General features: G+C 40.7%; 1 protein-coding gene across 26 annotated transcripts in view; it reads left to right on the plus strand.

The window, feature by feature from the left end:
* LOC120796508 (neurexin-1a) overlaps positions 1 to 27,221 on the plus strand; it is a 241,461-nt gene that overhangs the window by 125,156 nt on the left and 89,084 nt on the right. For 4 of the 26 annotated variants that reach the window (XM_040139454.1, XM_040139455.1, XM_040139452.1 and 1 more), the window contains exon 1: positions 15,098 to 15,344. The exons of the other annotated variants lie outside the window; for them this stretch is intronic. In XM_040139454.1, coding sequence (XP_039995388.1) covers positions 15,098 to 15,344 — 247 coding nt within the window. Of the gene's footprint in view, positions 1 to 15,097; positions 15,345 to 27,221 lie in introns of those variants that run through there. 26 annotated transcript variants of the gene reach the window in all.

Genomic DNA, 27,221 nt, shown 5'->3' on the forward strand with positions numbered 1-27,221 from the left:
ATTACTTTAGCTCGTCTCATTATTCCTGCTGACCTGAAAAAACAATAAGGAAAACAATAGGACGGATCAATGTGCAGGCCCAAGGGATGTAATATGTAACCATAAAAACATACTTTCCAAGAAATCTTGTTCAATGTTGATGAACTGAACTAGTCCTCGGGATAGTGATGCAAGACAGCCTCACTCTGCAAAAGAAAATCTGTGATTAGGAAAAATGAAGCTGGAGGTGGTTGGGTGTTATCTGTGTTGATGGATTGTCATGGGGATAAAAGAAACGAGAGAAGCATCTCTGAGGAAAATATCACTGTTAACTAGATGCATTTGCATCAGCTGAAATGCAATGGGTCTGTGGTAAAGCAACTTTCATGGTAAGTTTGCTGAATTTCCAGATATTCCTCTCATTGGGAGTCTTGGCATTCCTTCTCGCAAGGAGAAAACTCATAGCCCCTGGCCCCATAACATTTACAACTAGGATGAACTGTACTGCTGTCAGTCATTGATCATAAGGGAATGAATTACAGTACCCACTGTATGTCGGATAGAACAATACCTTCTCATTGTTCAACTCATGTAAATTCAAAATGTAAATTGTTCGGAGCAGAAAAATTGTGTGCTGAGTTTTTCTGCAGGTTATAATCAGTTCATAATCACAAGATCCATCCGTAGTGCACTGAATCTCACCTAAAAAAGAATAACCGTAGGTGACAGTGACTTGCAATCAAATGTATTTAATTTGTTAGCACAATTTCAGTTATTACATGAAGAAACACCTTATGAATTAAAACAATCAAATCAAAGACGGATAGCAGCCCTTCTGCCATTTCCTCAGAAATACATTAAATCTTGTAAGATGTTTGAGCTGAGATGGTAATAAGTTTTGACTAAAGAATATTTGCACATATATTTTAAAATAATTTAAGACTAATAGGTTATATAATTTAACACAAAGTGAATATATTATCAGAAATACTGTGTATTCATCTCTGGAGACAATCCCAAACGCTGTTTTGTTATGAATATGTTATATGTCTTACTGTGTACTTGTTCCAAACAAGTACAAAGATTTACTAGTGGCTTTTTGAAAATCCTTTTTTTTCCTCTGAGGTTTGTAGCTGTACAAATAGAAATGGGATATCAGTGACTTGGCATCATTATTTAAGCAATGAAGTAAAGAGAAGAAGGAAACTGAACATACAGTGGCGTTGCAAATCCACTAAATCACTGCATTGCAAATTATGGCCAAACACAGATGGCTTTCTAACTGTTTTTTTGAATGAACTGTGGACACGGAGTCTTAGAATTTTTATAAATTATTAAAGATATTTATATATATATTTATAGATTCAATTATCGCCACTGGAAAAAACGAAAATACAAGCCATGCCGAACAAGATGAATCAGATTTCTCTCAGATCATCATAATTATGATAGTTGTGAATGGTGTTAAACATGCATTTGCTCACATCACTACAAGCTGCTTTTGATGCCAGTAGGACTAAAATAGCATCTAGAACGCATGTTAGTTAGTGACCTAGACAGGAGACACAGACTGTATATATCTGTGTGTGTTTAAGTCATCAGTGCCATTCTGCAAGTGCTAACCGATGCTGATAATCAGCCAAAACACTACCAGTGACTTCCTCTAAGCTCAGAATATGAGCTAATATTGCCATATTGCATTCTGTCTTCTCTCTGATGTCCACTGGAGTTTGAAAAAGTGTTCTAGTTTTCATTCAGAAGCTGGCTTGGTGTGTGTGTGTGTGTGTGTGTGTGTGTGTGTGTGTGTGTGTGTGTGTTTGTGTCTGTGTGTGTGTATGTGTCTGTGTGTGTGTATGTGTTTTTGTTCAACTTAAACTCCAGTCTAGACTTCCTGAGGGAGTTTGCCTGTGGTGTTCAAGCGTCTGAGAGTAATGTACAGAGACAAACCGAATGGTGTTTGCTGCTGAGCTAAAGTGGGTCGTGGAAAGGCTACAGCGACGGGTATGCCTGGCCTTCACGCAATTTTTGTCTCGCCTGGTTGCTCATCAACCCAATCTTATAGCCAGAGCTATTAGTGCCATGTCAATATTGTATCAACAATGAAGTTTATGTGTAGGTCTGGTGCGGATTGTCTCTGCCCAAAGGGCAAAGACAAGCCCCTCTCGCATGATTTCTAATGTATCTGAGTCAATGCTAATTCTTGTGTCTTTGTACCAGGAGAATAGTCCGTGTGGGCCCCAGGCCCAGTATCTACTATGTGATCTGTAATAGACATAATATGGAAGAAGGTAAAAGGATCATATTTCTGTCATGTGCCTCATCTTCATGTAGTCTAAAAACTGCTACTTTGTACGAAGAGGAACCCACACACATTTGTTGCATCAGTCCACAAAAGCAAGAATTCAAATAAATATTTTAAAAAGAAGAGAACTCAGAATCTAAGGAAGTTCAGAAAATGATAACAACCAGTCCACAGAGTGGTGGATTTCACTGACAGTTATGTATTGTAAGAAGAAATGCGTCAGAACCAATTTTGCACACACACACACACACACACACACACACACACACACACACACACAGGCAGGCAGGGAGTACTCCAGACAGTTTTTGTCCCATTCCTCTGCGGTGGCATGCAAGGTTTACACCACTTAGTTTGGTTTGGATCAATACAAGGGGACACCCAGTCCAGTAGTGAGGCCAAGGGGATATGAGGCACTGGAGTAAACAGCCTGCTGTCACATGGAAGTAATGTTGTCTTTGCCTTGGATGTCGTGCTCTTTTAATACAGCTCAGCGAAACAAATCCATGGGTCTGAAAACATTTGGGCTTCAGTGTGTATTGAACGCTTGGCCTAGCTTTGAACAGTCATTGTGCCCCAAGATATGAGAGAAGCAGTCTTAAGTGCTTCTGTGTATTCACTTCAGTGGCCATTCTCGCAAAATGTGCACACACGTTTACAAGAATTATAGAACATCCAATGTAGAGTTTAACTGATCTGTTGTAAGGCAGTGGAAGGCTTTTGTCAATGCAGAAAAATTTCCATTTTCTAAAATAATCCATTATTATTATCATTAACTTACAAAAAATAAATCATTAATTAATTCAGATTTATCTTATGTGTATAAATGCAACATATAACCAAGACATTGTAAAAGTAATTGTGGACATAGTATGCTCATATGAGTGGTCTTAATGAATAAGTTTGTTGATATTCAATAGTTTTTTTATCACTGTCAACAAGTCCGTATGGAAAGACAAAAACCAACAATCAATGAATGAATCCTAGTTGAGTTTTTGTATCCAAAGCTTGATGAAGATTTCTCTTCTGTGCCACAACCTCCAGTTTTGTCCAAAAACTATTAAAACACATCACTGAAGTGCACCTTTATCGCACTGGGTGACGTGTTCCTCCATCAACATGAACATGGGCCCTATAGTTTATTTTAAGTCAGTCACACGTAACAGCACTGCCTAGAGCGCCAAATGTGTATTAATCCACTGCTGAAAATAGTCCCCAACAAATGCACTTTTTATGGTTTGTATAGTGTTTGCTATAAACTGCAGTGTCCAGCTGTTTTAGCAAAAGACGCTTCTACTAAAGACACAAACCTGGATGAGATCAGAAATTTATTTGAAGTTGCTACATCTGTTTCATTTTCATGCTTAACATATTGTATGTGTCATTGCTTGACGCCGTATAGGAGGATGTGGACTTGCACTTTCACAGATTTCTATCACTGCTGAGTAACTTAAGGTTTTATCGTTGCATGCTCTTTTTGGTCCTTGTTTTATTTGAGCTTATTCTGCCTCTACTTCCAACTCATGGTCACTATCTGGCCTAGTTATTTCCAATCATTTCCTCATGCTGATTGAATAACTAAAAAATGGGTTTCTGTGCCAGGAAGCAGTGACCATATGTGGGTAAAGGCTATTGGCATGGAAACCAGGTCTCCTTTCCACCCACCGTTGATGCTGTAACATGTCTGTAACTTTGCCTAAGCAGGAAGTGGTATAGAATCACTAACATCTTTTAGCTGGTTTGGTAGCATACTGAACACTCAAGAATTTGACTTAATAGTTCACTTGACTGATAGTAAAACATAGAATACAGCTGTGAGGGCACATGACACATAACACATTTATGTGATGTAGCTTCCTGCTGGGACAGTGGCATTAGTATGGAGGAGCATCAGTGTCTGACATATGTTGGACTGTTTCATAAGACCATGCTGTTGTTCATATGGTGTGATATTTGTGGGGTACCCTCAATAACACAAACTCAGTTAGGGATACCACTTCTTGTGCTTTTGTGTATTACAAGAGTTTCTGCACATTATCTTTGTGTCAATGAACAGTATGTGGTCAGATCAGAGTTGTGCACAAGCATTACACACATTTAGTTGTCTTCCTTGTAATCTCTGTTGTAATCAGAATCTCATCTAGAACTCATTGCAGTGCAGTGGTGAGAACCTAATCTTTGAGGTGTTTTTTATTAATTGGTAGCCCGGAGGGGCATGTTGGCGGGAAATAAGAAGCTGTTGTTTCTCCACAACACAATACTAATTATAATGTTGACTCAAAGACAAAATATCTGCTAAACTACCCTGCTGGGTGATACACTGACACTGTGAATATTCCCCTCTCTCGTAAAGTAAGGCTATTGAACATGACACTCAAGAGAACTGCAGCAGGACTCTAAAACATCCCTTAAAAAACAAGATTGCTTGCCTCTACTTGACTATGTAAAAAATTTTGATTTGCTTCTATTGACATTCTGTGAATGATTTCACAGTCAGAAGTCATTTAATTAAGAAGAAAATTTGACTTTTATTTTGCTGAATTGCCTATTCAGATGCTGATCGACATTGTAATCAAAACACGCAGTAAGAAAAAACATTTTCTCAGTGACAGGAACACAAAGAGCAGAGGATTGTTCTGTAGTTAGAAAGAAAGGATAGACGTTTATATTACTCATTGTATCCGTGAGTACAGAACTATGAATGTATGTTAACTTTTGACAAGAGGAGGGTCACAGTTAGCAATACAGTAACAGTGTGTGTAGAGGCAGTCAGAAGAGAGAACAGATACAGTATATCTCAGGAATTAAGCAAATTTAAATAAATTACTACAAATGCAAATGCTAACTCAAAGAGTCTTGTATATTTTTAGGTGGCCAAGCAATGGTTGTGGAAATTAAACCTCTTACCTGCTGAGCATACGAAGTTTAAAAGGCAGATACACTTTCTCAGGGGGAGGTGAGATGATACCAGTGCGTTGCTTACTACAGGGGGTCCTGTTGCAGACAGACTTTTGTTAGCGTTAGGGAAAGATCATGGTTTGGGTTAAAAAAAAAATGTGTTAAGGTTGGGGCAGCTCATGCTGTCATTGTTACAGTAATAAACACTTGATTAAGGGGTTAGAGGGCAATTGTGGTCATGCTTAAAAAAACTGTAGGTTGACTCCTTGCAGGACACAGGAAACAAACAGTGGTCTCCCGTGTTAAAGTCCAATGTTTTGTTTGCCCATCCATGCAGCTCAACTTCCTGCCTAAATGGACTTTTTTGGCGCTCTGTATTATCGTCACTGGACTTCCTCCGTTGTTCCCTTCATAAGTACTATGGCCACTAGAAGGCTTTGTAAACATAAACATACTGTATGTCATTTTAGGGCACTTTCTGAATAGACTGATGCTATTGCTATTACTAATGCTAAATTGATCAACTTTCCACAGTTGTACAATTTGGCCCCAAAGAAGCCCAAGGTCAAACAGCATAGCACAGGGTTTTGGTTTTTGATAAACTTTCAGTCTGGATCTGTTAGCATTTTTTTCATTTCCTTAACTTGCAGCCTGGGACAAAACATTGCTTTTTACAGCAAGATATCCCATTGCATTGTTTTCCAATTTCTACTGTTGGTGTGAAAGCCCCTTAAGTTCCAAATTAAGGAATCGGAGGTGCCTGATAGACAAACATTTTATTCCCCTTAAGACTTTTTTTTAACTAAATAACACCATTGGTGCAATACACTACAGGACATATACTGTGCTTGCAATATAGCTGCAGGAGCCTCTAGATGAACTTATAAAATGCTGTCACAAAGCAAGTAAACGAGCCTTAGTTTCAAGAGGGGTTGCCAGCCAGTCTCCATAGCAAACAAACAACTGTTTAGTAAATCTGAGCAAAGCTGTCTGTTCCAAGTAATATTAACGATATGCACAAAGGTCTTTGACAATGCAAACTATTTGGTCAATAGAACTTATCCTTCTGAATTGTCCTTGAACTCAACCAAATTCTAAGGTTTTTATGCATAAAGGACAGATTTTATGTGTTGCAAAACTCAAATCCTCTCTTATCGCTAGGCAGCGAGGGGGAAGAGCACATATAGATCACTCGATGCCTCAGCCAAGGTCAGTCCCAACAACAGAGCTGTCTTGACTGAGTGATTTAAAAAGGAAACCTGCTTAATAAGCTTGAAACATAATCTAGACTGGATATTTGTTGTTAGGAGCTGCCACCCCACCAGCAACCTCAAAAATGAATCACTGGAAGTTTCTTCTTAACCCACTCTATTCAAGAGATGTTGTAGTAGAGTGAAAGTAAGAGTCTTTCAGGTCTGTTATGGGCGAGCTACTGTAGATGTGGGTGACCAAGTACTAGTAGTGTTTCTAATTTAATGGAGCATGTGGAATGCAGATTTTAGTTGACATAAAATAGAGGTGGCATGAAGCCAATTCCAGATCTCCACTTTTTGTTGGCACAAGGAAATAAATGCAGTGAAGCCTGCAGTCCTAGTGTATGCAGACAAATTGACTCACACTGCCTTAACTATTGTGTATGTGACACACTTTTCACCAATATACATTGCGTGCTTTGCTTCAGGCCATTGGCCTTTCTTATACCAAGCCTTCACTTAGACATGAATGGCTTTACATACCCTGGAATGGTCAGGACTGGTGGCTTCCTGCTTCGCTTTCCACTGGACTTTGTCCCACAAACAAGACTCTGGATCAAAATGAGAGTTTTGGTGGTATCACCATAGAAAATGCAAAAATATCTTGTCCCTGCAGCTTTTCTTGACTCAAGCTAAGCATTTTAGCCTAATAATTTTGGTCTAACCACATGACAAGCTTGTCAGGGTACAGTTAATCACATTTGAACTATGCTTTGTGAATGTTTACTGGACTTCAGTTTTGATTCGATACCTATAGGTTTGACCTCTCTACACTATCAAGCAACACAATTAATTTGCATTTAATTTGGCCAACTACGGTGCCAAAACTCCACCTGTCACAGGATTCATAAACAACTCTCATACCCAAACTTTGCATCTAACAACAACACACATCACAGTTCCAGATCCCCATTCAGCCTGTTACATCTGTCCAGCAGCTAAGTGTGTTGCCACTGGTATCCAAGTCCGTGCTATTTGTTGAGAGTGCACAGTAGTCCCCTCTGAGTCCTGAAAGCAATGGTCACATTATTTCCATGCTTTTAATATTTTAGGGGACAGTGGCGACACATCAGGCTGCTTTTGCCCAGTTGATCCAGTCTTGTTTGGTATGACACAGTTAGCTAAGAAGAAAACCTGGCTGCAAGTAGGAGATACTGTCCCAGAATGTGTTACCTCCTACCCAGCTCGTAAAGTTGGTGTTGACAGCAGGTTCTCCAGCAATATCAGCTGTTCAAACATACTGTTCTTAACAGTAATTGGCCTTCAAATAACATTTTCATCTTATAGTTTTCTCTACAGTCCATCCAAAACTTGCCCTCTGTGCTTCCCTATCATGCAGCAGATATTGTTCAGCTGCTCCTCTTTACCTTCCTGCACCCCAGTAATGTTTCTTCCACGGAAGCACAACAGATTACCCAGCAGAGCTTTACTTTCTGTTTCAACACACCTTCACAATACCTCTTCTCAGTCTCCAGCAGCGTGAATGACTAACAGAACAGCTTTGAGTGTGAAGCTTGTGTGAACTGAAATTTCTGCGTTGTGTGCCATATAGGTGAGAGCCACAGGAGACCATAAATCCCCCTTACCCATCTGTGACGGTTCATCTTGTTTCATGCTACTTGAACTTCATTGAAAACAGAGTGATAGATACTTTTATATGTGACATCACATGTGATGCCGTTGAAGTTCAATAGAGATTGAAGTGGACTTTGAATGAAGAACATCGCAAAAGAAGATTAAGTAGTAGCAGTGCTCACTCATTAAACTTTGATTTTGAATTCTTTCCTCATGTGTCGGTATTTAGCGGGATCCTCACTTGAATCCTGGTGGTGGCTGCAAAATGCCTTTGTATTTGTGTATAAGAGCTAAACAAAAACAAAAATTAGTGCACTGCAGTATGCCTCTCCAAAGAGAGGCAATCTTTTTTCTTATGCTTGAATGTCATTCAAAAGGAGGCGAGGGGCCTCTGTGAGGAGGGGAAGTGGTTTGTTTATAAACAGTTTTGTGTTCAGAAAATACTTTTCTTCCTCCACTGAACCTCTTTGTTGTCCCGGTTAGCTGGAGTGAGGCAGATTGGTTCGTTAACAGAGAAGCTGTGGACTCCTGAAGGGAGACACAGTCCGTCCTTGACCTGTTCACGATGAAGCAATCCGAGATGGGAAGTGATCTACTTGGGATGGATTTCAGGAGACACAGACAGACAGAGACAGACACAGCGCCCTAGTGGCCCACTGCATCTTGGGAACTGTCAGACGAGATAGAGAGAAAGCCCCTGGAAAGCCGCCGACCTGTGACCCCTATCTGTCTCACTGACAGTTAGGATTTGGTTTATGCATTTGCAGACGCATCATCATCATCACACACACACACACCAACTCACTGACCCACGTACAGTAAGTACGTACCTACACACACACACACACACACACACACACACACACACACACACACACACACACACACACACACACACACACACACACACACACACACACACACACACACACACACACACACACACACACACACACACAAACACAACCTTTATTTGCACTTACATACAAGGACTTTTGAATGTTATTTCCTCTGCGCTTGATCTTAATGTGTGTTTAAATGGATTTATGGAAATGAATAACACTGTTATGGCATCGTTTATACATTGGGAGGAAAAAAAAATATGCTAGTTTGTCACATCAGCCAGACTCCAAAGCATCCCTCGCCAGCAGTATTCAATGAGTGAGGAGGGAAAAAAACGTGTGCAATGAAAAAAAAAACCATCTATTTACCTTCCATTTATGTAGTTTGGGCCTGCTCAAGCCTTCATAATGGAAAGGATGCTGTGTGCAGTGCAACTATCGTAGTATCTGTTCTGTGTTTATGTATTTTATATGTGTATTTATGCTAAACAAGAGAAGAGAAGACAATATCATTATCTGACTGTAACAATGTCACTGTGTTTTTATGATGATAATTGATAATTGTGCTGTAGACAAATTCCTGCCTTATGTTGAATATATTAGACCTACATATTCACTTGTACAACCCAAGATAATGCCACTCCCTGAATAAAACATACCCAAAAAAAACTGCTGCAGTATGTCAACACAGAAATCTAACCAAATAACTTTCTGTATTCACGGTATCAAAAGAGTGTTTTTGAATGAGTTTTTTTTTTAACTCCATTTAGTAACGCTATTAAATTAATTATAATGTCTAAGTCATTTAAGACAAAATTAATGTAGGGATGAATGAGAATTGATGTGGAGTTTGTGTTTCCCTGTTTTTTTTCTAAGTGAAAATGAAGTCATTTGATTACACCACCGTGCGCTGCCATTTGCTGATTTGATTTTACAACACTAAATGTGCATTATTTCCTATTAGTGGGCCGTTTTATCAGCTTGAGTGCTGTTATTTATGTAGTTTTCACAGCTTGCATAATGAACAGCGTGTACAACACAAATCTCTACGTGGCACATAAGGGTTGCAGCATTTTACATAAACTAGGACATTTGATGTTGGTGTAGCTGATTTTTCCTAGCTTAAATGCATGTATGCTCTATTTCTTTAATATAATTACCATTGAGGGTGTGACAGTAGCACAGGCATGAGAGATAGATATTCATAGAAAGATCTAATCACTTAATGATGAGGGTACTCATTGCTGTGGTGATGACTAAAACCTTAAGCTACAGGGCTCTTCAGCACAAGAGCCAGCTAGACACGCAGAGGTGCAGATGAATAGGAAACCGGCAAGTCGAAGCCCTTTTTGACCTGCGGAGGTCAGAGTTTACTTCACTTACTCTGACTGATACAGCAGAGTAATCTGACAGACAGGCACCCTGATTTAACATCCTCTGCTAACACAAACAGTATTGACACTCTGGCCTCCCTCTGTGCTGAAATACTGTACAGCTTGTGTGTTTGTATTGAGTGTTGACTCCCTGTATCTGTCTGTTCTTATCATGTCACATCTCGGGGTTTGACTAAGACAGCACTTTGTTCTATTTCAGTACACTTGCACACATTAACATCAGCGCATTGTGTGCTCCTCTGTCTCTCTCTGTAAAGTTTTTCGAAGCATGTATGGATGAGTAATGATATGTTCGATATTCGCAGAATACTCTCAATTGCATGAAGAGCTCAGGATTGATATTGTATATATATTAGTTAGTCCATGTCTTTGTGACGGAAGGATGTGTGTATGCATCCACCTAGGACTATCCTGTGAGCAACCTAAGTTAGTGGCTCTTTTTCCCCCTCAGTGCTGCTTTATATAATGGGAGGAATTCAATCTAAAAACCTTACCATTCCTCAGTTAACCGGATTCATGAAGACCAGATGACTCCATTGAACATGTGCACTTGGTAACAGGCGTCCTAACCACTGTATACCCCAGAGATAAAGGCCTCCAAACACTCATTTGTGGCATGACACAGATGTGGCCTCTCCAGCACACAACAGGTATACCCGGTTTATGCCTGACTTGGCCTACATGCTTGATCTGCTCTGAATCAACAATAGCATCTGATACATCAAAATGCCCCTTCTTAGAGAGCAATGTGTAAACTATTGTAATCGTCCCATTCTTGGACCGACCTTTCAGGATGCCACTGAAAGTGTTCAGTAAAATAAGATGTTGTTAGATATATTTTCCTATAATGGTTACAGTAAACATCAAACTGGCTCTTGAGGAAGGGAAACATTGTTGTCAAAGTGGTTTTAAGTGCCTGTCCTTCTCGAAAGGGTCTCCCCATGTGTGATAAAGCGTTGTCTGAAGGCTCTTTAACTTATTTTAAAGGCCTTGCTCCAGTCGGGTCAGATATTGTTAGACTACTCATCTGCTGCTTTCCCTCCACTTTTCCTCCAGCCCTCCAAAAATCATCTCATCAGCTCAGTGCAGTCTTAAGTGAGTAACAGAGACTTATATTGTCCTTTTATACTCTTTTGCTCTCTAAGGGACTATTACACTCAACCAATTTCTCCTCTCACTGATTACTTAGTTCGGAGGGGGAAAAGTCAGCCACACTTTCCAACCGATTTCTCTCGTTTTTTCCCCTTTTCCTTTTTAGATAGTTATCTTCGGGCTGTATTTTATGGTTTTCACCTTAAAGCGAAACAAAGAAAAACAAAAATGTAGATCTAAAAAGGGAAATGGTGCTCAAAGCATCGCATGCATCAGAGACTGGCGCAATCCTTTCAGTCTTAAATGGAAACAAAGATTAACTGTTTTTGGCTCTCTGTCAAGAGGACAACTCACTAACAGGAACAAGAGCCAGAATACAATAGGAAATAAAAAAACTTAAGCTCAAAAAAAGAGGATTTTCTCATTTTGTGGCTTACGCTCTTCAATCGTCTGGTTAAAGCAGGATGAGATCTGTAACTGTGCTGAAATTAGCTGAAATTAGTTTAGGTTGTGGTCCCAGGTGTTTGCTTTTTTATAGACAGAAGGAATTTAGTCATGAAGGTTTTCTCTAAGGCTGTGTGCATGGTCTCTGCTTTTCTGGCTTCTCATACTTCAGTTAGCCAATTTGTCAGGGAAAGTGCTTGGAGTAAAGGGCAACCTGCTGAAGGCTTAGTGGCATTTTTGTAGACGAGCTCTTAGGGATAGATCAGAATGAGAGCAATTTATGGATGACAACTGCATTTCCTGTACTAGGTTTAAATGTGTGGAGTGATATGATGCAGTGATGAGTCCTTTTTAGCTGTTGCTGTATTATTTACCCTTGCTGAATGCTGCGGAACTGTTTCACTGTCGAACATAAGCTGCTTGCCTTGTGTTAAATCCACATTTCTTTTCTTTTGTGCACTGTACAGTTCTGCCACTTGGGGGCACAAATGAACAAGTAACTAATGTTAAACCTGATAAAGGTGTAACCTCTCTGCTGATGTCAGTAACTTTAGGTGCTGCATACTAGCACAGTGTTTCCACTAAATACCAAGTGCAAACTTTAGATAAAAAAGTTTGACAGTGTTCACACATTCTTCCTATATTTACCCTGATATTAAGCTTAAGCAATTTAAGATCCCATTTTGTTTCTCTGTAAAAGTTTGCTGTTGAGGACATTGTAAGTCAGGTTGTTGTCCTTGGCAAGCCGCCCTGATACATTGCCTTATTAGATGTAATTATGCAGATTGCACTGCTGATAATTATAGACGTGTAAACACATTCAGCAGGAACATTCCTTTTCACCATTGCAAATGAGAAGGGAACAGTGGTTCCATGCTGCTGAATTTTTAGCACCAGGTGGCCGGACCAAGTTATTGAGACTCTGCAAGGTGAGAACAACACAGTTGCCTAATGTGTGAAGCATCTGTTTGGTACTAGAGTTGGTTTTTACTACTGCACCGATCAGCCACAATATTAAAACCAGTTAATGGTTTTGGCTGGATGGTGTACATATGGTGTGTGTGTAATATATATACATATATGGTTTAAATGATGTGGCTGTATATAGGAACACAATACCAGATACAGCAGAGAAATAAGAGGTATCCTCATCTGTCCTCACGGCAGATGGCAGATTATATTCATTTTACCAGTTATGTTCATCTTATAACAATAAAGTATCTGTTCTGTTCTCTTAAAATGAGCCCTCACCTCTAATGTATTTGCAGTCAGTAAGTGGATCAAGTGAAATGTTCATCATTAATGTTCATATAATTGGTTCATGCTTTCCTCAGGGTTTCTTTCATTGTCTTCATGTGAACAGTCAAGTGAAAAAGAAAATGGAGAAGGACATATTATCCTCTGTGTTACACTGCCTAAGTTGGCTTTCTTTGAGCATGAAATGCCTGTGTATCCCCTGTAAACCGTAAAGATCCGCTCAGCATTGCTTTTAGTTTTTTTTTTTTTTTTTTTTTTCTCTCCCCTCCAGCTTAGAACACTGCATTTCAAAGGGGAGGATGTTGAATGGCCAGTGTGCAAACAGAAACAGGCACACTGCAGCTGAGCCTTGTGCAGTCCTCCAGTCCTGAACTCTGAACACTGAGCACACTTCCCAGCTGAACCGGATTGTGTTTATCAGCAGGGCTTTTATGTCCACATGTTCTCTACATTCCCGTAACCCATGCTGCACACTGAGTCTGCGATCAGCATTCCCTCTCTTGCGAGAAATGGTCTTTTATTAGCGGGCGAGGCAGACTTGCCCAGATTCAGCACCCTCCCTGTGTACAGTGCTCAACTGCCAGCTCTGGCACTCTGCATGCTTTGTTTACGTATGTGTCTGTGAGTGAGCGTGCATGTGTGTGTGTGTGTGTGTGTTCATATGTTTGTGAGAGATAGAGAGAGAGAGGGAGAGAGTTGCCTACGGTATGTTAGCTGCAGCATCATCACTCTTCAAAAATCTTGCTAACGAGAGACTGCAGAGTCCAGTAGGTTGAGAACCTATAATAACAGTTTACCTGGGCGATGGAGAGGCAAGGATTAGGTTGGACTGCTTGGCTCCAGTTTTTTAAATCCACAGGACTATTATCACACAACCTCCATAAATTTACAGAGATCGGAAAAAAAGGAAGAAGAAGAAAAAGAGACAGGGAGAGGAAGAATAAAGGTATAAAAGTAGAAACAGAAATGAATATGTCCACACAGGAGAGTGGAATCGAGAAAGACTGAACAGGAAGAGTAGAGAGAGATTGTGAAAGGAATCTGGGCTGGGGGACGTAGCTTCAATTCCTGCTATTCTGCCTAAATAGGCTCTTCCTCTGCAATGCACTCAGGCACCAGTGATTCGCTATGTGAATGCTGCCCATTTGCATAGCTACTCTCCCCCTGCTTCCTGGCTGGCTGTTGAGGCTCCCCCTCCCTCTGTCCTCCTCCTCCTTCTCCTCCTCCTCTCTCTCTTCTTCCTCTTGCGCACATCTTCTGGAACGGCGCTGCCAATGCTGCCTGTGTGTGAGTGTGTGTGTTCCTGCCCAGGGCTGCTCTCTCAGGTACTGTCGTCGCTTTCGCTGGGTCTTACTGAGAGCAGAGATCTCTAGACGGGGAACGGGTGCGCTACTTGGCACAACTTACAGGTGAAATCACACCGTCTCCCGCGCGCCGCTGCAGCTGTCCGACACATGCAAATGAGACTCGGATTTAACTATGGTCCCATTCCTTTGGACATCCTTTGAGACCACTGGAGGAGGAAAAAGAGGGAAACTCAGAATGTCTGTCTTGGTTTTCTGAAGAAATTCACTTTGCACAGGTGCCACCAGTCTCTTCTTAAGTTGGCTTTCTTCTTTTCCTGGCAATTTTATTTTTTGGAATATTACCATTTTTTGGTGGGAAGATGTTTCTAATTTTGTGAGGGCATGACAGAAGGAGAAAGAGAAAAACACTAGGGGAATCAGAGCAAGCTTGGTTTTCTCCATTGCTTTTTGAGGTTGCCCTTATTTCTTGGGTGAATGTTGTTGATTGTTTTTGTATGATGATTTATGGTACTCCTTTGCCTCCCTGGGTGCTGCTTCGGATTTCCTAACTCAGTGGAGAATATCAAGAGCCTTTTTTTCCCCCACAACCGACATTTTGTGTGTTGTCCCTTTTTGCTTTTTTTTTTGCTTTCTCTGTGGATCTGTGTGAGAGTCTCAGGGCATAGTGAGATTTGGCAAGGTGAGAAGTATGGGGCTGTAAGGCTCACTGCAAGTTCCACCTAGATCTGAAGCCTTATCTGGCCACTCAGGGAAGATGTTCGAAGGCTGGAGGTCACAGTTTCCTCCCCTGAGGCCCGTATCAGAGCCCCTGAACCGGAATTCAGCTTCAGTCACCCACCTGGCCTTGTGGATCACTGCCCTGGCTCTGGGATTTGTGGCAGGGTCAGATCCAGGTGCTGTGGAGAGTCTCCACCACATTCACCTCTCCCATGGAAACAAACGTCACCATATTGTGCCTATTGCTATCCACAGATCACCTGCATCCCTAAGAGCAGGGCACAGTAAGTATTTCCTTGTCTCACCATTAATATGTACTCTCTGCGTACAGTAACTTCTTGCAGTTTTTTTATATTTCATCATTGCTGTTTACTTCTAGCAATCTTCATTCACTTATATATATGTATATGTTACTGCCGATTCAATCTTGAAGCATTACTTGATAACGTCTACTTTTTCGTATTTAAGAATCCCCCTCCAGAGACATACACATAGCTCTGTAAGACACAGCGAGTCTAGCTTAGTTCCATCCCCTTTTTTCCTTCTCAACAAAGTGCCCTCTGTCTCCATGTCTGAGATTAGTCATATCCCTATCTCCAGATGCTCCACTGTGTCCAGATTAGACAGGATTAGAACACTGTGGCGCTCCATGTTGCCCCTGGGTGTTTGGAATAGACAAAGATGTGTTGCCTCCAGCTCCGCAGGGCGTCGTGCCGCTCCTGGCCCCTGCCCAGCGTGGAGTGTAGACGAGGCCTCTTTACCCTGCGTGGCGAGAAGGTTCATGACACAGGCATTAAGCGTGAAGAAGAGAAAGAAAAGAGAGAGAATCTCAACTATGAGGAATTATATAACCTCACCCCAAGTATTCACGGAAGACTGCAGCATGCTCGCCTCAATAGTGTATGTGTGAATGATTTTAGACATATTGCAGTGTGGTTTGTGCCACTTTTTTCACTACTTGTCTCCTCTTGTATCTTTCAATGTGTGAACTTCACTTGAAGTTCAGAGTGGCACGGATGATTAAGACTGAGGCTGTATGACACTCATAAGACCAAAATACTCCTTTTCTTGAGTCATCATACTACTCAGGCATTTTTTGAGTGACGTAATCACTATCAGTGTAACACTGACGTAATGCTGAGGTACCCTCGATTCCAATGAGTAGATACTGCTTAACAGTGTCCAACAAATCTCTACTGTAATGTTCTGGATTCTCTAATATTAAAGTGTAGCAGTTGTGAGTGATAACACCATTACAGAGCAGCAGTAGGGTTTTGAAGATGTTTTTATTGGACACAGGACCAGCTGATTTTAAAAAAAAGGCCCGGAGCCTGGATCACTGGGCACAGTTAGACCTGTAGGAACAAGGGAGTCAGTGCTCCTCTGTGATGATGAGGGAGATGGGAGGTTTGCCGGCCTACTGAGACAACAAGAGAGGCAATTAGGCCACTCCGCCATGACCCGTCTGGAGCGGACAACACTCAGCTCGTGTCCTGCTCTCCTTAAGGACCCCGAGGGCATGTGGCACTTTCAGGCAGATTCCATGACTTAATATTACAGTTATCATGGGGTCTCCTCTTAGCTGTTATTACCAGAGGGAGAGACGGGGGGGACAGAGAGAGATGGAGAGCTTGCGGGGTCCAAAAGAAAAAGCTTTCTCAGAAACATGATTAAATTTTTGGTTGATCAGGGGGCATGGAGGGTGCATAAATGCAAAATGGGAGACTTGCTGTTCAACATGGTACCTTGCTCTGGGACAAAGCCTGCTGTTGTCTTAGCTGTGCTGCATTTGGTTTAATTTTCATGGGGCTCATTCCTTACATGGGTTGTCTGTTCGCTGCAGCTATTACACGTGTACAGCTCCATTTTTTCAGTCTAATTTGTGAATGCAAGAGCCAAAGCCCCTCAGGTTTGATTCTGTATTTTTCAACAGTATCCTTTTTGCTTTATATTTGTAATTTCTTGTTTATTAAAAAACATAAACGAAGCTTAGGTTACTTCACTTCCTCTCTTTCTTTATGTCTCTCTGTCCCCACCCCTCTGTCTCTCTTTCATAGCTTCTGGTGTCACCGTCAATGTTAAAATCTAATCCTATTTGCAATACTTATGTAACTGTACCTGACTTTCACTATTATTGTTGCAGTGCATTTAACATAGTCTCAAGTGATTAGACCAAACACAGCTAATAGAGTGCTGAAAGTTTGTTCTGTATGCAAATGACCACCATCTCTAGTTCATGAAAATGCACTCTCTCACCTAGTGTGTAGATAAATTTGGTAACTCTGGCTGCCCTAATCGTCCGCTATCCATCCATTTTTTCCAAATATTCTCCAGGATGTGAACACAAATTCCTAATAGGAAAACACATTACTCTCTATACATATCAGCGTTCTGTTAGAGAACACAATTTTGGTTCGCTTTGCGTTGAACTTATGCAGTATGTCTGTCATTGATTTATGTGGAAAGAAGAAGAAAATTACCATGGTCAGGATGTATGAAATTGAGTTGGAGTGTGATGCATTGTTTGTTTAGGGCTAGCAGTAATGAGGTTCAGACAGTATCAACTCTGAGTAGCAGACGTACCATTCATCATGAATAGACTCCCAAGGGTGATAGTCTTCTTTCCCAGAGATGGATATGATACTCAATATGCTGGATAACTGGGTTATCATATTTTCTTCTGTACTTGCTGTTCTTATTCATTGAGACTGGAGAGATGAGATGGTCTAATCAATAGGAAAATTGTTTTAGAGTTTAAACAATGAATCTTTTCAGTGGTTACCGGGAAAGTGGCCTTTCTCAGGATTTCTGCAGATCTTCTACTTCTATTGGCTAATGTAGAAGATACTGATCTGCAGTGATTTGGCAATTTCCATTGTCTGAGCAAAATATACAGTACATTCTGCATTCTTACTTCCTCTCAGAATTATGACGCATATGTTTAACCCATATGTATACTATATGTAACCCATATATAGGGGGAAAGTCAACCTCCAGATTCATGATGATTATGTGGTATACTTAACACATCTGAAGAACCCCCCCCCCAAACACCTGCTCCATCAACTACTGCTTAAATGGCTTTTGTATTTCAAAACGATGTACTTTGATCAAAGTCGGCAAAGCAATTTAAGTGATTATAATCAATTTTAAAGCTTCAGCCACCTTCAGAGCTAATGGTTGAATGGATTAGAGACAGTGCTCGTCTGTGCTTGCACTGCTGCAGAGAACAGATGAGCTGGGGAAGAGAAAGACGAAGGGAAGAAATAAAAGAAGATAGAGAGGAACAATGGAGATGAGAGAGAGAGAGAAACAAATGAAAGAAAAGGAAAGAGAAGAGGGAGATAGTGGATGGTCTCTGATGTTTCCTTGCTGCCGGTATGTTGTGGGCTTGTATAATATAATTATTCCCATGTTTCTGAGCTGATGTCATTCTGCGATAGTGTGAGGATGACAGTATCTCTGCTTCTGTGAGGCAGCGGAGATGATAGTTGCCCTGATAAGGATCTGAGGACATGGTCCTCTGCTCTGGAGGGAGGATAGGCAGTTATTGACCCGCGAATGAGAGAGTCATTCCCTTTTCCTCCTTCTCTGATGTGTGAGAATCCAAACACCCTCTTTTTATTTGTGTGTGCTTTAGGTCTTTAACCTACTTGCATCTTCTGATACCCCTTGCTCGCTCCCTTCTTCTTCTCTCCCTTCCTTCCTTCCTCTCTGCACTTAATTTCTTCCCAACCACTCTGCCTTACTCATCCCCAGCTCCCTCATTGGTCTACAGAGCCCATCCAAGCAGACAGAGTGGGCAGGCTTTTGTGCCTGCAGTGGTCTGTGCGGTTTTGGTGGTGACCAGGCTATGGCTGGCATGAAGGGAAATGAGACCTGACTGTGCTTGATGTGGGCAGCGAGGGGTCAGCTGAGTAATGTGTCCAGTTTCAGATTAGTGATTTGGGAGATGGAGAGGGAGGGAGGGAAGAATAGCCCCCTCCTTTGACTCAAGGGGATGTCTGGGCCCTTCATTCGCATAGGTCTTGGATGAGTTTGAGTCAGGGAGCTCTTACCCAAGAGGCACTCAGTGAATCATCATCAACAGCATCTTCTTTTTTCTTATCTCCCCCTCTCTTGTCCATACATACTGTCCTTCTGTGTAGACCTACAGATTTCTTTCAGTAAACACAATATAAAAAAACCAACTTCAGATGACAAGTTATCTGCTCGATGTTCATTGCTAGTGTTACATCTGTGTGACATCTAAAAAGTGTGATAGAGAAAACGCAACATTTTGCACAGAAATGGAAAAAAAACAACAACAAAACATATCACACAGTAAATTTAACTATTTTCCAGTGTGCAATGGGGGGATTTCAATTGTTTTAACTGCAGGATACATTGCAGATATAGAAATGAAGAAGAAAATAGCAGAAAAACATTGTGTAATCATACTCAGATTAGGCCAGTAGAATTGAGACATGCCAAAGATGATGATAAATTCATGCATATTAAAATGTAAATGATAGGAATAAGAGAAAGATATGTAAAGGAATACATTATAAATATAAGGTGGGTAAAATAGGATTGTTTCCACATTAACTGTTAAAATGTTTTAGCCACAGCTGAATTTTTGCATGCCAGCATTAACTGTATGGAAGACGACGAGCATGTAGAAGAGATGCAGGTGTAGTGCAGGACAAGGAGTTGAAGATGCTAATGAAAAAGCTTAAATAGTTCTCCACAGCCCATTCTGATTGACTCTATAAATGCTTCTCCATTTCCCAGGGGACACGGCACAATGGGGGGGTAAATTGAAATAAATAAAGTGGAGATCAAGAATGCAACAGCCCAAATTTTTTTAATCCTATCTGAATTGAGTTCAGTCACCCTGGAGTAGCCTCATTCCCTGTCATCATAATGAGGCAGCAGCTATCTCTGCATCAGTCAAGCCTGTATATACACACACACTCAAGCACATCTACTCACAAATGCACACAAGCTCACTGCACACACAAAGAGCAACACTCTCCCAAATCATCTTTCATCTCTTTGATCACTTTGAATCATTGTCACAACCGAAGAGTGTGAATGTGGGCTGTAATTTAAAATGGGTCATAAAGAAAGATATGCACTTGGAAGGTACAAAATATAATTGTCCAGATGTGCAGTAGTTCCAGCTCTACAGTGATAACTCCCTTAGAGATAGACTAATTGGTTCTGCAAAAGGTCAAAGGAGAAACAACAGAAGATGGAGGGTGAGATCTTTCAGCCTTTACAGCCTGATCAACCCAACCACAGGGGAGGCCACGGAGGATGGGTTTCTTAGGCAACCAGTTAGCAGAAGATAAAAATGTATGATTGCAATTGATCATCTGATTGATCATGAGCCTTTACTTAAATTTCACATTGCTGTTTTAGGAGGGAAGAAAAAGTCCATCTTCAAGCTCTTCTGAGTGGGTGGTTTGACTGACGGTGTTATAATTAATCTCAGCTTGCAAATTATTGCCTAACAACTTTAATATCATGTATGTTTCCTTAATGATGGTCTCAAATAAAAACAAAACAAAAAAGCTTTTAAAAAATGAATAGGTGCCCTGTGTTTCAATAGGAGCCCTCAATAAGAACAATACCTGTCATAACTGTTCTTTTTTTTTTTTTTTTGCAATTTACAGTTGCTCACCTGCAGCACAGTGGCAACAGAAAGAAAGCTGCCCCCAATCCACTCTAATAGGATTGTGTGGGAATTCACCTTCCTCATTGCTCCTTCCAACTCTTAGAGCCTCAGGCCCGCTGGCAAGGGCTGATAAAAACACGCCTGCCTAACACCTAAGTGCAAGCTAATATTAGCATATATTTTGCAACATAGTGTAGAAATACAGAGCATACCCACGCACTCTGTTATATATTTATTTATTTGTAGATAATGTGGCATCGGTGTGTGATAGAGGACAGCACAGCTCCCGTATGGTGCTCCTACGTTGCCTGTTGATAAGAGGGAGGTAGAGCTGCGTATAAACCGCAGAGGCATTAGTTGCACTGCACAACAAAAACTCCCTCTCATAGACCTCAGCACATGCACATGCCATGTTTATTTCTGGTGATCTTTTTCTCTTGATCTTCTCTAGATTCATTTTATTCTATCATTTCCATAACATACGCAGCTAATTAAATAATATCACGCCACTTAGCAGAGGCTTACTTACAAAGTGAGGCTACTCAGCAATAGACAAAGCAGATGTTTAATCCAGCAATTAAGGCCAAGGCGCGCTTGCTGTCTCCTGGGTACAGCTTACAAAAGGAGTAAACAGTAAAAAATAAGGCAGTGTCATGCAGGGACATCATGAAAACATGAAAATTAGCACATAATATGTGCTAATTGCATATGCAGGTCTACTAAAGAATGCAATATCATTTGCTAATGTAGGAGTGTGCTCAGTAAAGCACAGTAGCTCTGTCTGATCCTAAAGCAGCTTCTTTTTGAGAGCAGCATTTGTGCTGATGCTGGTTGGGCTGCATATGGTGATGGGCAGTCAGAGCTGTCTCTAGTCTCAGATCAGAGCTCTGGCCCTGGACGCTGTTTTCTGCCTCACTTTTACTGTGTAATTATCCCCCACACTCGTCTTTTTTTCAGTAATTAGAACTGCAGTCATACTCCACATCTGTTGGCTCCCTAATACAGAAGACAAAAGCTTCTAGAGACCATTTGGAGTGTCTGATGTTTGGTACATGCTAGCACACAGACACACTTAAACTAAATAATGCACTGATATAATCATGGCTGTAATCAGTCAAACTGGCTTTTAGCTGGGAATGAAAACGCCGCGAATCGACTGATTTTTGACTTTCTTTAAGTCTAACTTTGATATCTGTGTTCGCTGGCACGCAAATCAAACACTGGAAGCAGAAAAACCTAATCAACAAATTGCTGGCAAACAAAATGGCTGACCTGAACTGAGAGAAAGGGAGCATTGTGTCTAAGAAGCAAATGAGGCAAGTGATGATGAGAGAGTAAATTAGAAGCTGTCGATACTGTGAGACACCTCTATCAGAGCCAAGGCTGTTGGCTGCGGAGGCAGATATGCAGCTGGTCAGGGTAACAAAGGGCCCGTTTGGTATATTGCTCCATTAAGACACTGGGTCTTGTCAGCTCTGCCTGGATGGGCCATTCTGCTCCACAAGGCAGGGGCTCATGTATCACTTAGGGCTTTGGGGAAGTGAGCATGGCAGAGGAGGGGGCAGAAGGGTGTGAGTGGCACTGGTCGACTGAGCATTCATGGCATAATGTTACCAGCCCAGGGGGCAGAACTTTACCTTAACCAGGAATTGATGCTCCCCTGCCATGAAGACTGAGGGTGGTCTGTATGGCTACCCTGGGGCCTCATCATGATGAGGTGAAGGCTTATCTCTTCAGAGCAGTGTCGGGATAAAATATGGTGAAGTACTGCAACAGTAAGAGGGAGAGGCAAATTTCTTCATTCACAGTTTCTGTCGCACTAGGTAGAAGATGTAGATGTAGAGGTTATCAGTATATGGCTGCTTGAAGGATACATTCGGAGTCTATCTTAATAGAATACCAACATGCTATGTATACTGTATGTTGAAACACTGTAATCATTCCTTCTGCCCATACCGGCCATTAAACAAATCCTTCCTAGCCTGACGTCGCTGTATAAAATAAGGCCAAAATCCACAATACTTGTTCCATGCAAAATTTATTAAGTTCAGTTGAAGCGAATATGAGGCGTCAAGAAGGCGGTGTTGCCAAACCAAATGGCTATCTTCCAACAGTGTTTTCCTTGCTGAGCTGCAGCAAAGAGGTTCGTTGCAGGTGTTAAACCAAATCCTGTCAACCATCAGATTCCGACCCTGTTAAAGAATTTCAGCTATAAATTTTTTTTTATTCACACTGTATTACCTACTATATTGTAATAGGTTTTTGCTAACAATGTATTTCAGTGGGTATATGATCCTATAATATGACAAAACTATATGATAAATGCCCAATGTGTTGACCAAATATCGACAGTTTAGGTGTCAGTGCTCTACAGAAAGATCAGTACCCTACAGCTATCAGAATCTCTGTATCTAATAATATTATTGAGTCACAGTCTTTGATTAACAGCTATTAAAATATGTGGCCCTATCAGAATACTGTGGGAGCGCCATTTTTGGTAATGCCAATTAAAATGTGTGATAAAGTATGATAAAAACATTTGCAGTAGAAATATAGCCGAAATTCCTAGTCTGTTCACAGAATTTGGTGTAATACCAGGACACAACAATGGCAATAAACCTACATCAAACTACCAGGAGATACCCACTTCATTCGGCTAATTCAGACTGCTTATGCCTCATATTAGCTTATTAGCGATTACAATGCTCTCATATGGTATGACACATATGTATTGTATTAAGAAAGACATGAAAAAATAAGAACCTACCCTTTAAATAAACAGTAAAAGGGTTATTTTTTTTCTGCTATTGCCCTTTGTGGTATAAAAACATTAAACCCCTTTCTAATCAACCCTTTTTCTATCACAAATCTTTATCTCTCTCTGTTTCCCTCCCTCTCTTCCTCTTTGATTTGGTCATTTTGTACTCTACTCGCCTTGAGGTCTAACTTAAGTGCTCCTATGTTCTCTCTCTCTCCCCGTGTTTATTAAGTTTCGTTGCTCCTATGACTTTGGAGCCGGCATCTTATACCCTGTAATAGGGATGACCAATCATGGGGGCAAGCAGCAGTGCCCCACTTTTAGTCTCCACTTAATTTAATTACATCAAATTAGCAAAGCAAGGAGAGAGAGGGAGAGAGGGGAGAGGGAGAGGATTAGTCCTTTGCAGCTTATGAGGCAGGTTGGACACTGTCAGCTGTCCTATGCAGAAATGCTGCTTTGGGATTGTCTTCATTAGAAGGAGCTTAAGGCTCATAGGTCACTGGATATTGTTAAAACAATACTGTGGAAATGGGCTTATTGGAATATTTGCCTAGTCTAGCCTAAAGATTAAGGGTGACTGCCTGAGGACTTTAGATTCTTCCCTTTTTTGTGCATAGTTGTGTTTTTTGCCCATGTTTGACTTAGTGCAACTTATGAATTATCATAACAACTTTAAGTGTGAAAAATTATGTTTAATTACATTGATTATTATCAATAAAGCCTGATTTGCCATCACTGAAATACTCTTGTATTTCAGCCTATGAAGATTAAAATAAGGCATGCTGTGTTAGCTTACAGTAGGTGTACATTATATCTCAATCCCAAACAGTAGATATAACTAAATACCGTATCGGCCGGCGGTGAAGATTAAGTCTCTGGGCAATGAAGTGTAAGAGTTTATATTGACTGCGCTGTATATATGCCAATATGGCCAGACTTATTAAGCCAACACAAAGTAAGTAGGCAGTCTGTGCCCTGGGTTGATTTAGCACCTCTGTCCACTCTGCTTTCTGCTGACTGCAAAGAGAATAGCTCAGCTCCTGCCTTCTGATAAAGACTGAAGGAAGGATTTATCACTTAAAAAAGAAAAAAAAAGATAGAAATGTGGAAGGAAGCAAAGCAGAGTGAGGCAGAGTGTGCTGTATACAGTATTTTATGCTATGGGTTAGTTTCTTGACAGAACTGCGGCAGGCTGGTGAAATTGTTCAGTTTCCACTCCATGCTCACACAATAAATGTATTGACTCTGCAAACTTGCAAGATCAAAATGATGTATAAAATGGATGAGATGCTCACACAAAACTACAAGCCTGTGTTTCTATCTTGTTAAAGGAATCCTAGCCCCTCACGTATCATTTAAATGGCCACATTAAAAGTTTGTTTTGCTGTCATTTCTGTTGTGTGCTGTACAAGATTGTTCCAGCTTCAACCTGGGATGAAACCTTTTTTTCATGCCTGCTGGCTCTGTTCTAACAGTCTATCCCATTATAAGGGAGGCAGTTGTTTGTGCTGAGGATTAAGACAAGTCAACAATCCATAGTCTTTTTAGTCTCCCAAAGGGCTGCACACACAACACAGAAGATAGAGAATGGCTTTTTCCCCCAGCAAAGCTTGAGAGCGAGGCTTAAATTGTTGAAAGGTACTTGCCATACTGCAATAGAACAATGAACAAATATAGAAATACAGATCGGGTGAGGGTGGGTGGTGGCCATAGGGATCTAGCTGTATCCATTATATCTCCCTTTCCAGTTTTCATTGTCCAGTTGAATTTTATTCATTTGTTCCCGCGGGACTGATGACCAGAGGCCGCGCTTTAACTGCCCACTCCAAACAATTGGAAGAACTATTACTCTCAACTCATATTTTCAGAGCTGCTGTTGTTCACTTTACTTAATTATCGTAACATACAAAGGCTGTCAAAGGCAATTAATCACCTCCATGTCAAAGCATTTGGTTGTGCCACCTGACAGGAGGGTCTGTTTTATTTTCTGCAGGCATGTTTCATGAAGCATTATAATTGCTTTAATCATGAAAATTAAGTTGAAAACTTTTTAAAATTATTATTATGTCTCATTTTCTATCTTTTTAAAAGTATTGTGACTCATATTCAATTATTTGGCCAAGACAAAAGCCACACACTGAAAATACATCAAGAGTGTGATATTTGGAGACGTACTGTACTGGAATAACTGCATTCTCAATTTACAGTGCCTCCTAATCCAACAAACCAAAACAGTCGCCTTCACACTGTGAAACCCTAAGAAATAAAAACTAGTGAAATTTCAATTTAAATAATTTAAATAATTTCCATCTTGAGTTGACCTCTTTAACCCAGAAGTCTTACATCTGCTATTCTAAATACTCTGGGCTCTATTCTCGTAAGTCAGTGAACACAGCACAAAACCTGTGGCACACACTGTGTGAGTTTGTCATGACCCTAAGTTCACAGTGCAAATATGGCACTGTTTGCATTAGGGAAGAATACAGTATCAGTTGATGTGGTTTTCATTACCAGTCAAAGCAGTGTGTTCCAACAACTCTGATGTACTTCTAAAGAGTAGTACAAAAGAGATACACCACAAAAAAAGAGGAAACTTGTTTCCTTGTGCAAGAGGTGCAAAATCGCCACAAGCGAAAGCAGTATATGACACTTTAAATTTAATCAGCTCGGGAGGAGAAAACATATTAGGCTGCTGTGCTGCTCTGGTGCTACAAGCTTCAATACCAAATGAAAGAAATGGTTCAGTGGCATTAGATGAAGAGCCTAACAGAACCAGCAGTCAACTACAGGAGCAGTCTGGGGAAAGGTGCATCCACCAGCCTGTTCCTCATTCACAGTACAGCCACATGTGGATATACTTGGAGTGAAACAAAATTAAGAAATTTTTCCTGCTTGAGGGAATTACATCAAAGTTAAATTGGTCTACATAGCCACAAAAGGACTTGGTAAGTCTATGAGCAGGATCCGTACATGCACACAATACTTGATAAAGTAGCACAGAACATGACTGCAGTGCACCCACGAAAAGCAAGCATGCTAAGAAATATGCGGCGTGTTTCTGTCTGTCTGTCTATCGATCTCCTTCGTTCCGTTTAAGTACTATGGACAGCACTGCACCTACACGCGCACCTCCTAATTTAGCCATACTGATTTCACCATTTCACAGCACAAACACCCACTTGCTTAGCTTTGGGGCTTAGAGTAATCATATGCCAAAAATATTTTAAACACCATAAAGACACTTTCCAGCATACAGTGCATCAAACACCAACCTGATTATTCCAGGGGGTCTTGACTCAAAAAGGTTGAGAAAGAACTGAAAGTGAAAGATAATTTAAAAAACTGATTAGATTCCCCTATATATTTTTTGGACAACTTTCCAATGGAACAGCAGCTGTTTGAATGGTGTTTCGTGGTTCTACATTCATTAAAAATAACTGGAATTGTCTGTGAAACAAAGCCATAGATTCTCTTTTATAACCTCCAAGATCAGTCACTAACAAACACACACACAGGTAAAATATAAATATGAAAGTTACTTGACTTCAAAGCTGGAAGCTGAGATCCCTCTGTCCTGCAATTCTTCTGCCTGTTGAAATAACTACAAGACTGGCTAACAGGAAAAATATCATTGTAGTTCAGACAAATAACCCACCCACATTTAAATAATCAGATCATGTTTTCCTTCCTCCATTATTGCTGGTTCATGTCAGAAGAGGTTTGAATAATTATGATACT

The sequence above is a fragment of the Xiphias gladius genome, chromosome 11 (assembly GCF_016859285.1).
Source record: "Xiphias gladius isolate SHS-SW01 ecotype Sanya breed wild chromosome 11, ASM1685928v1, whole genome shotgun sequence".
NCBI lineage: Eukaryota > Metazoa > Chordata > Actinopteri > Istiophoriformes > Xiphiidae > Xiphias > Xiphias gladius.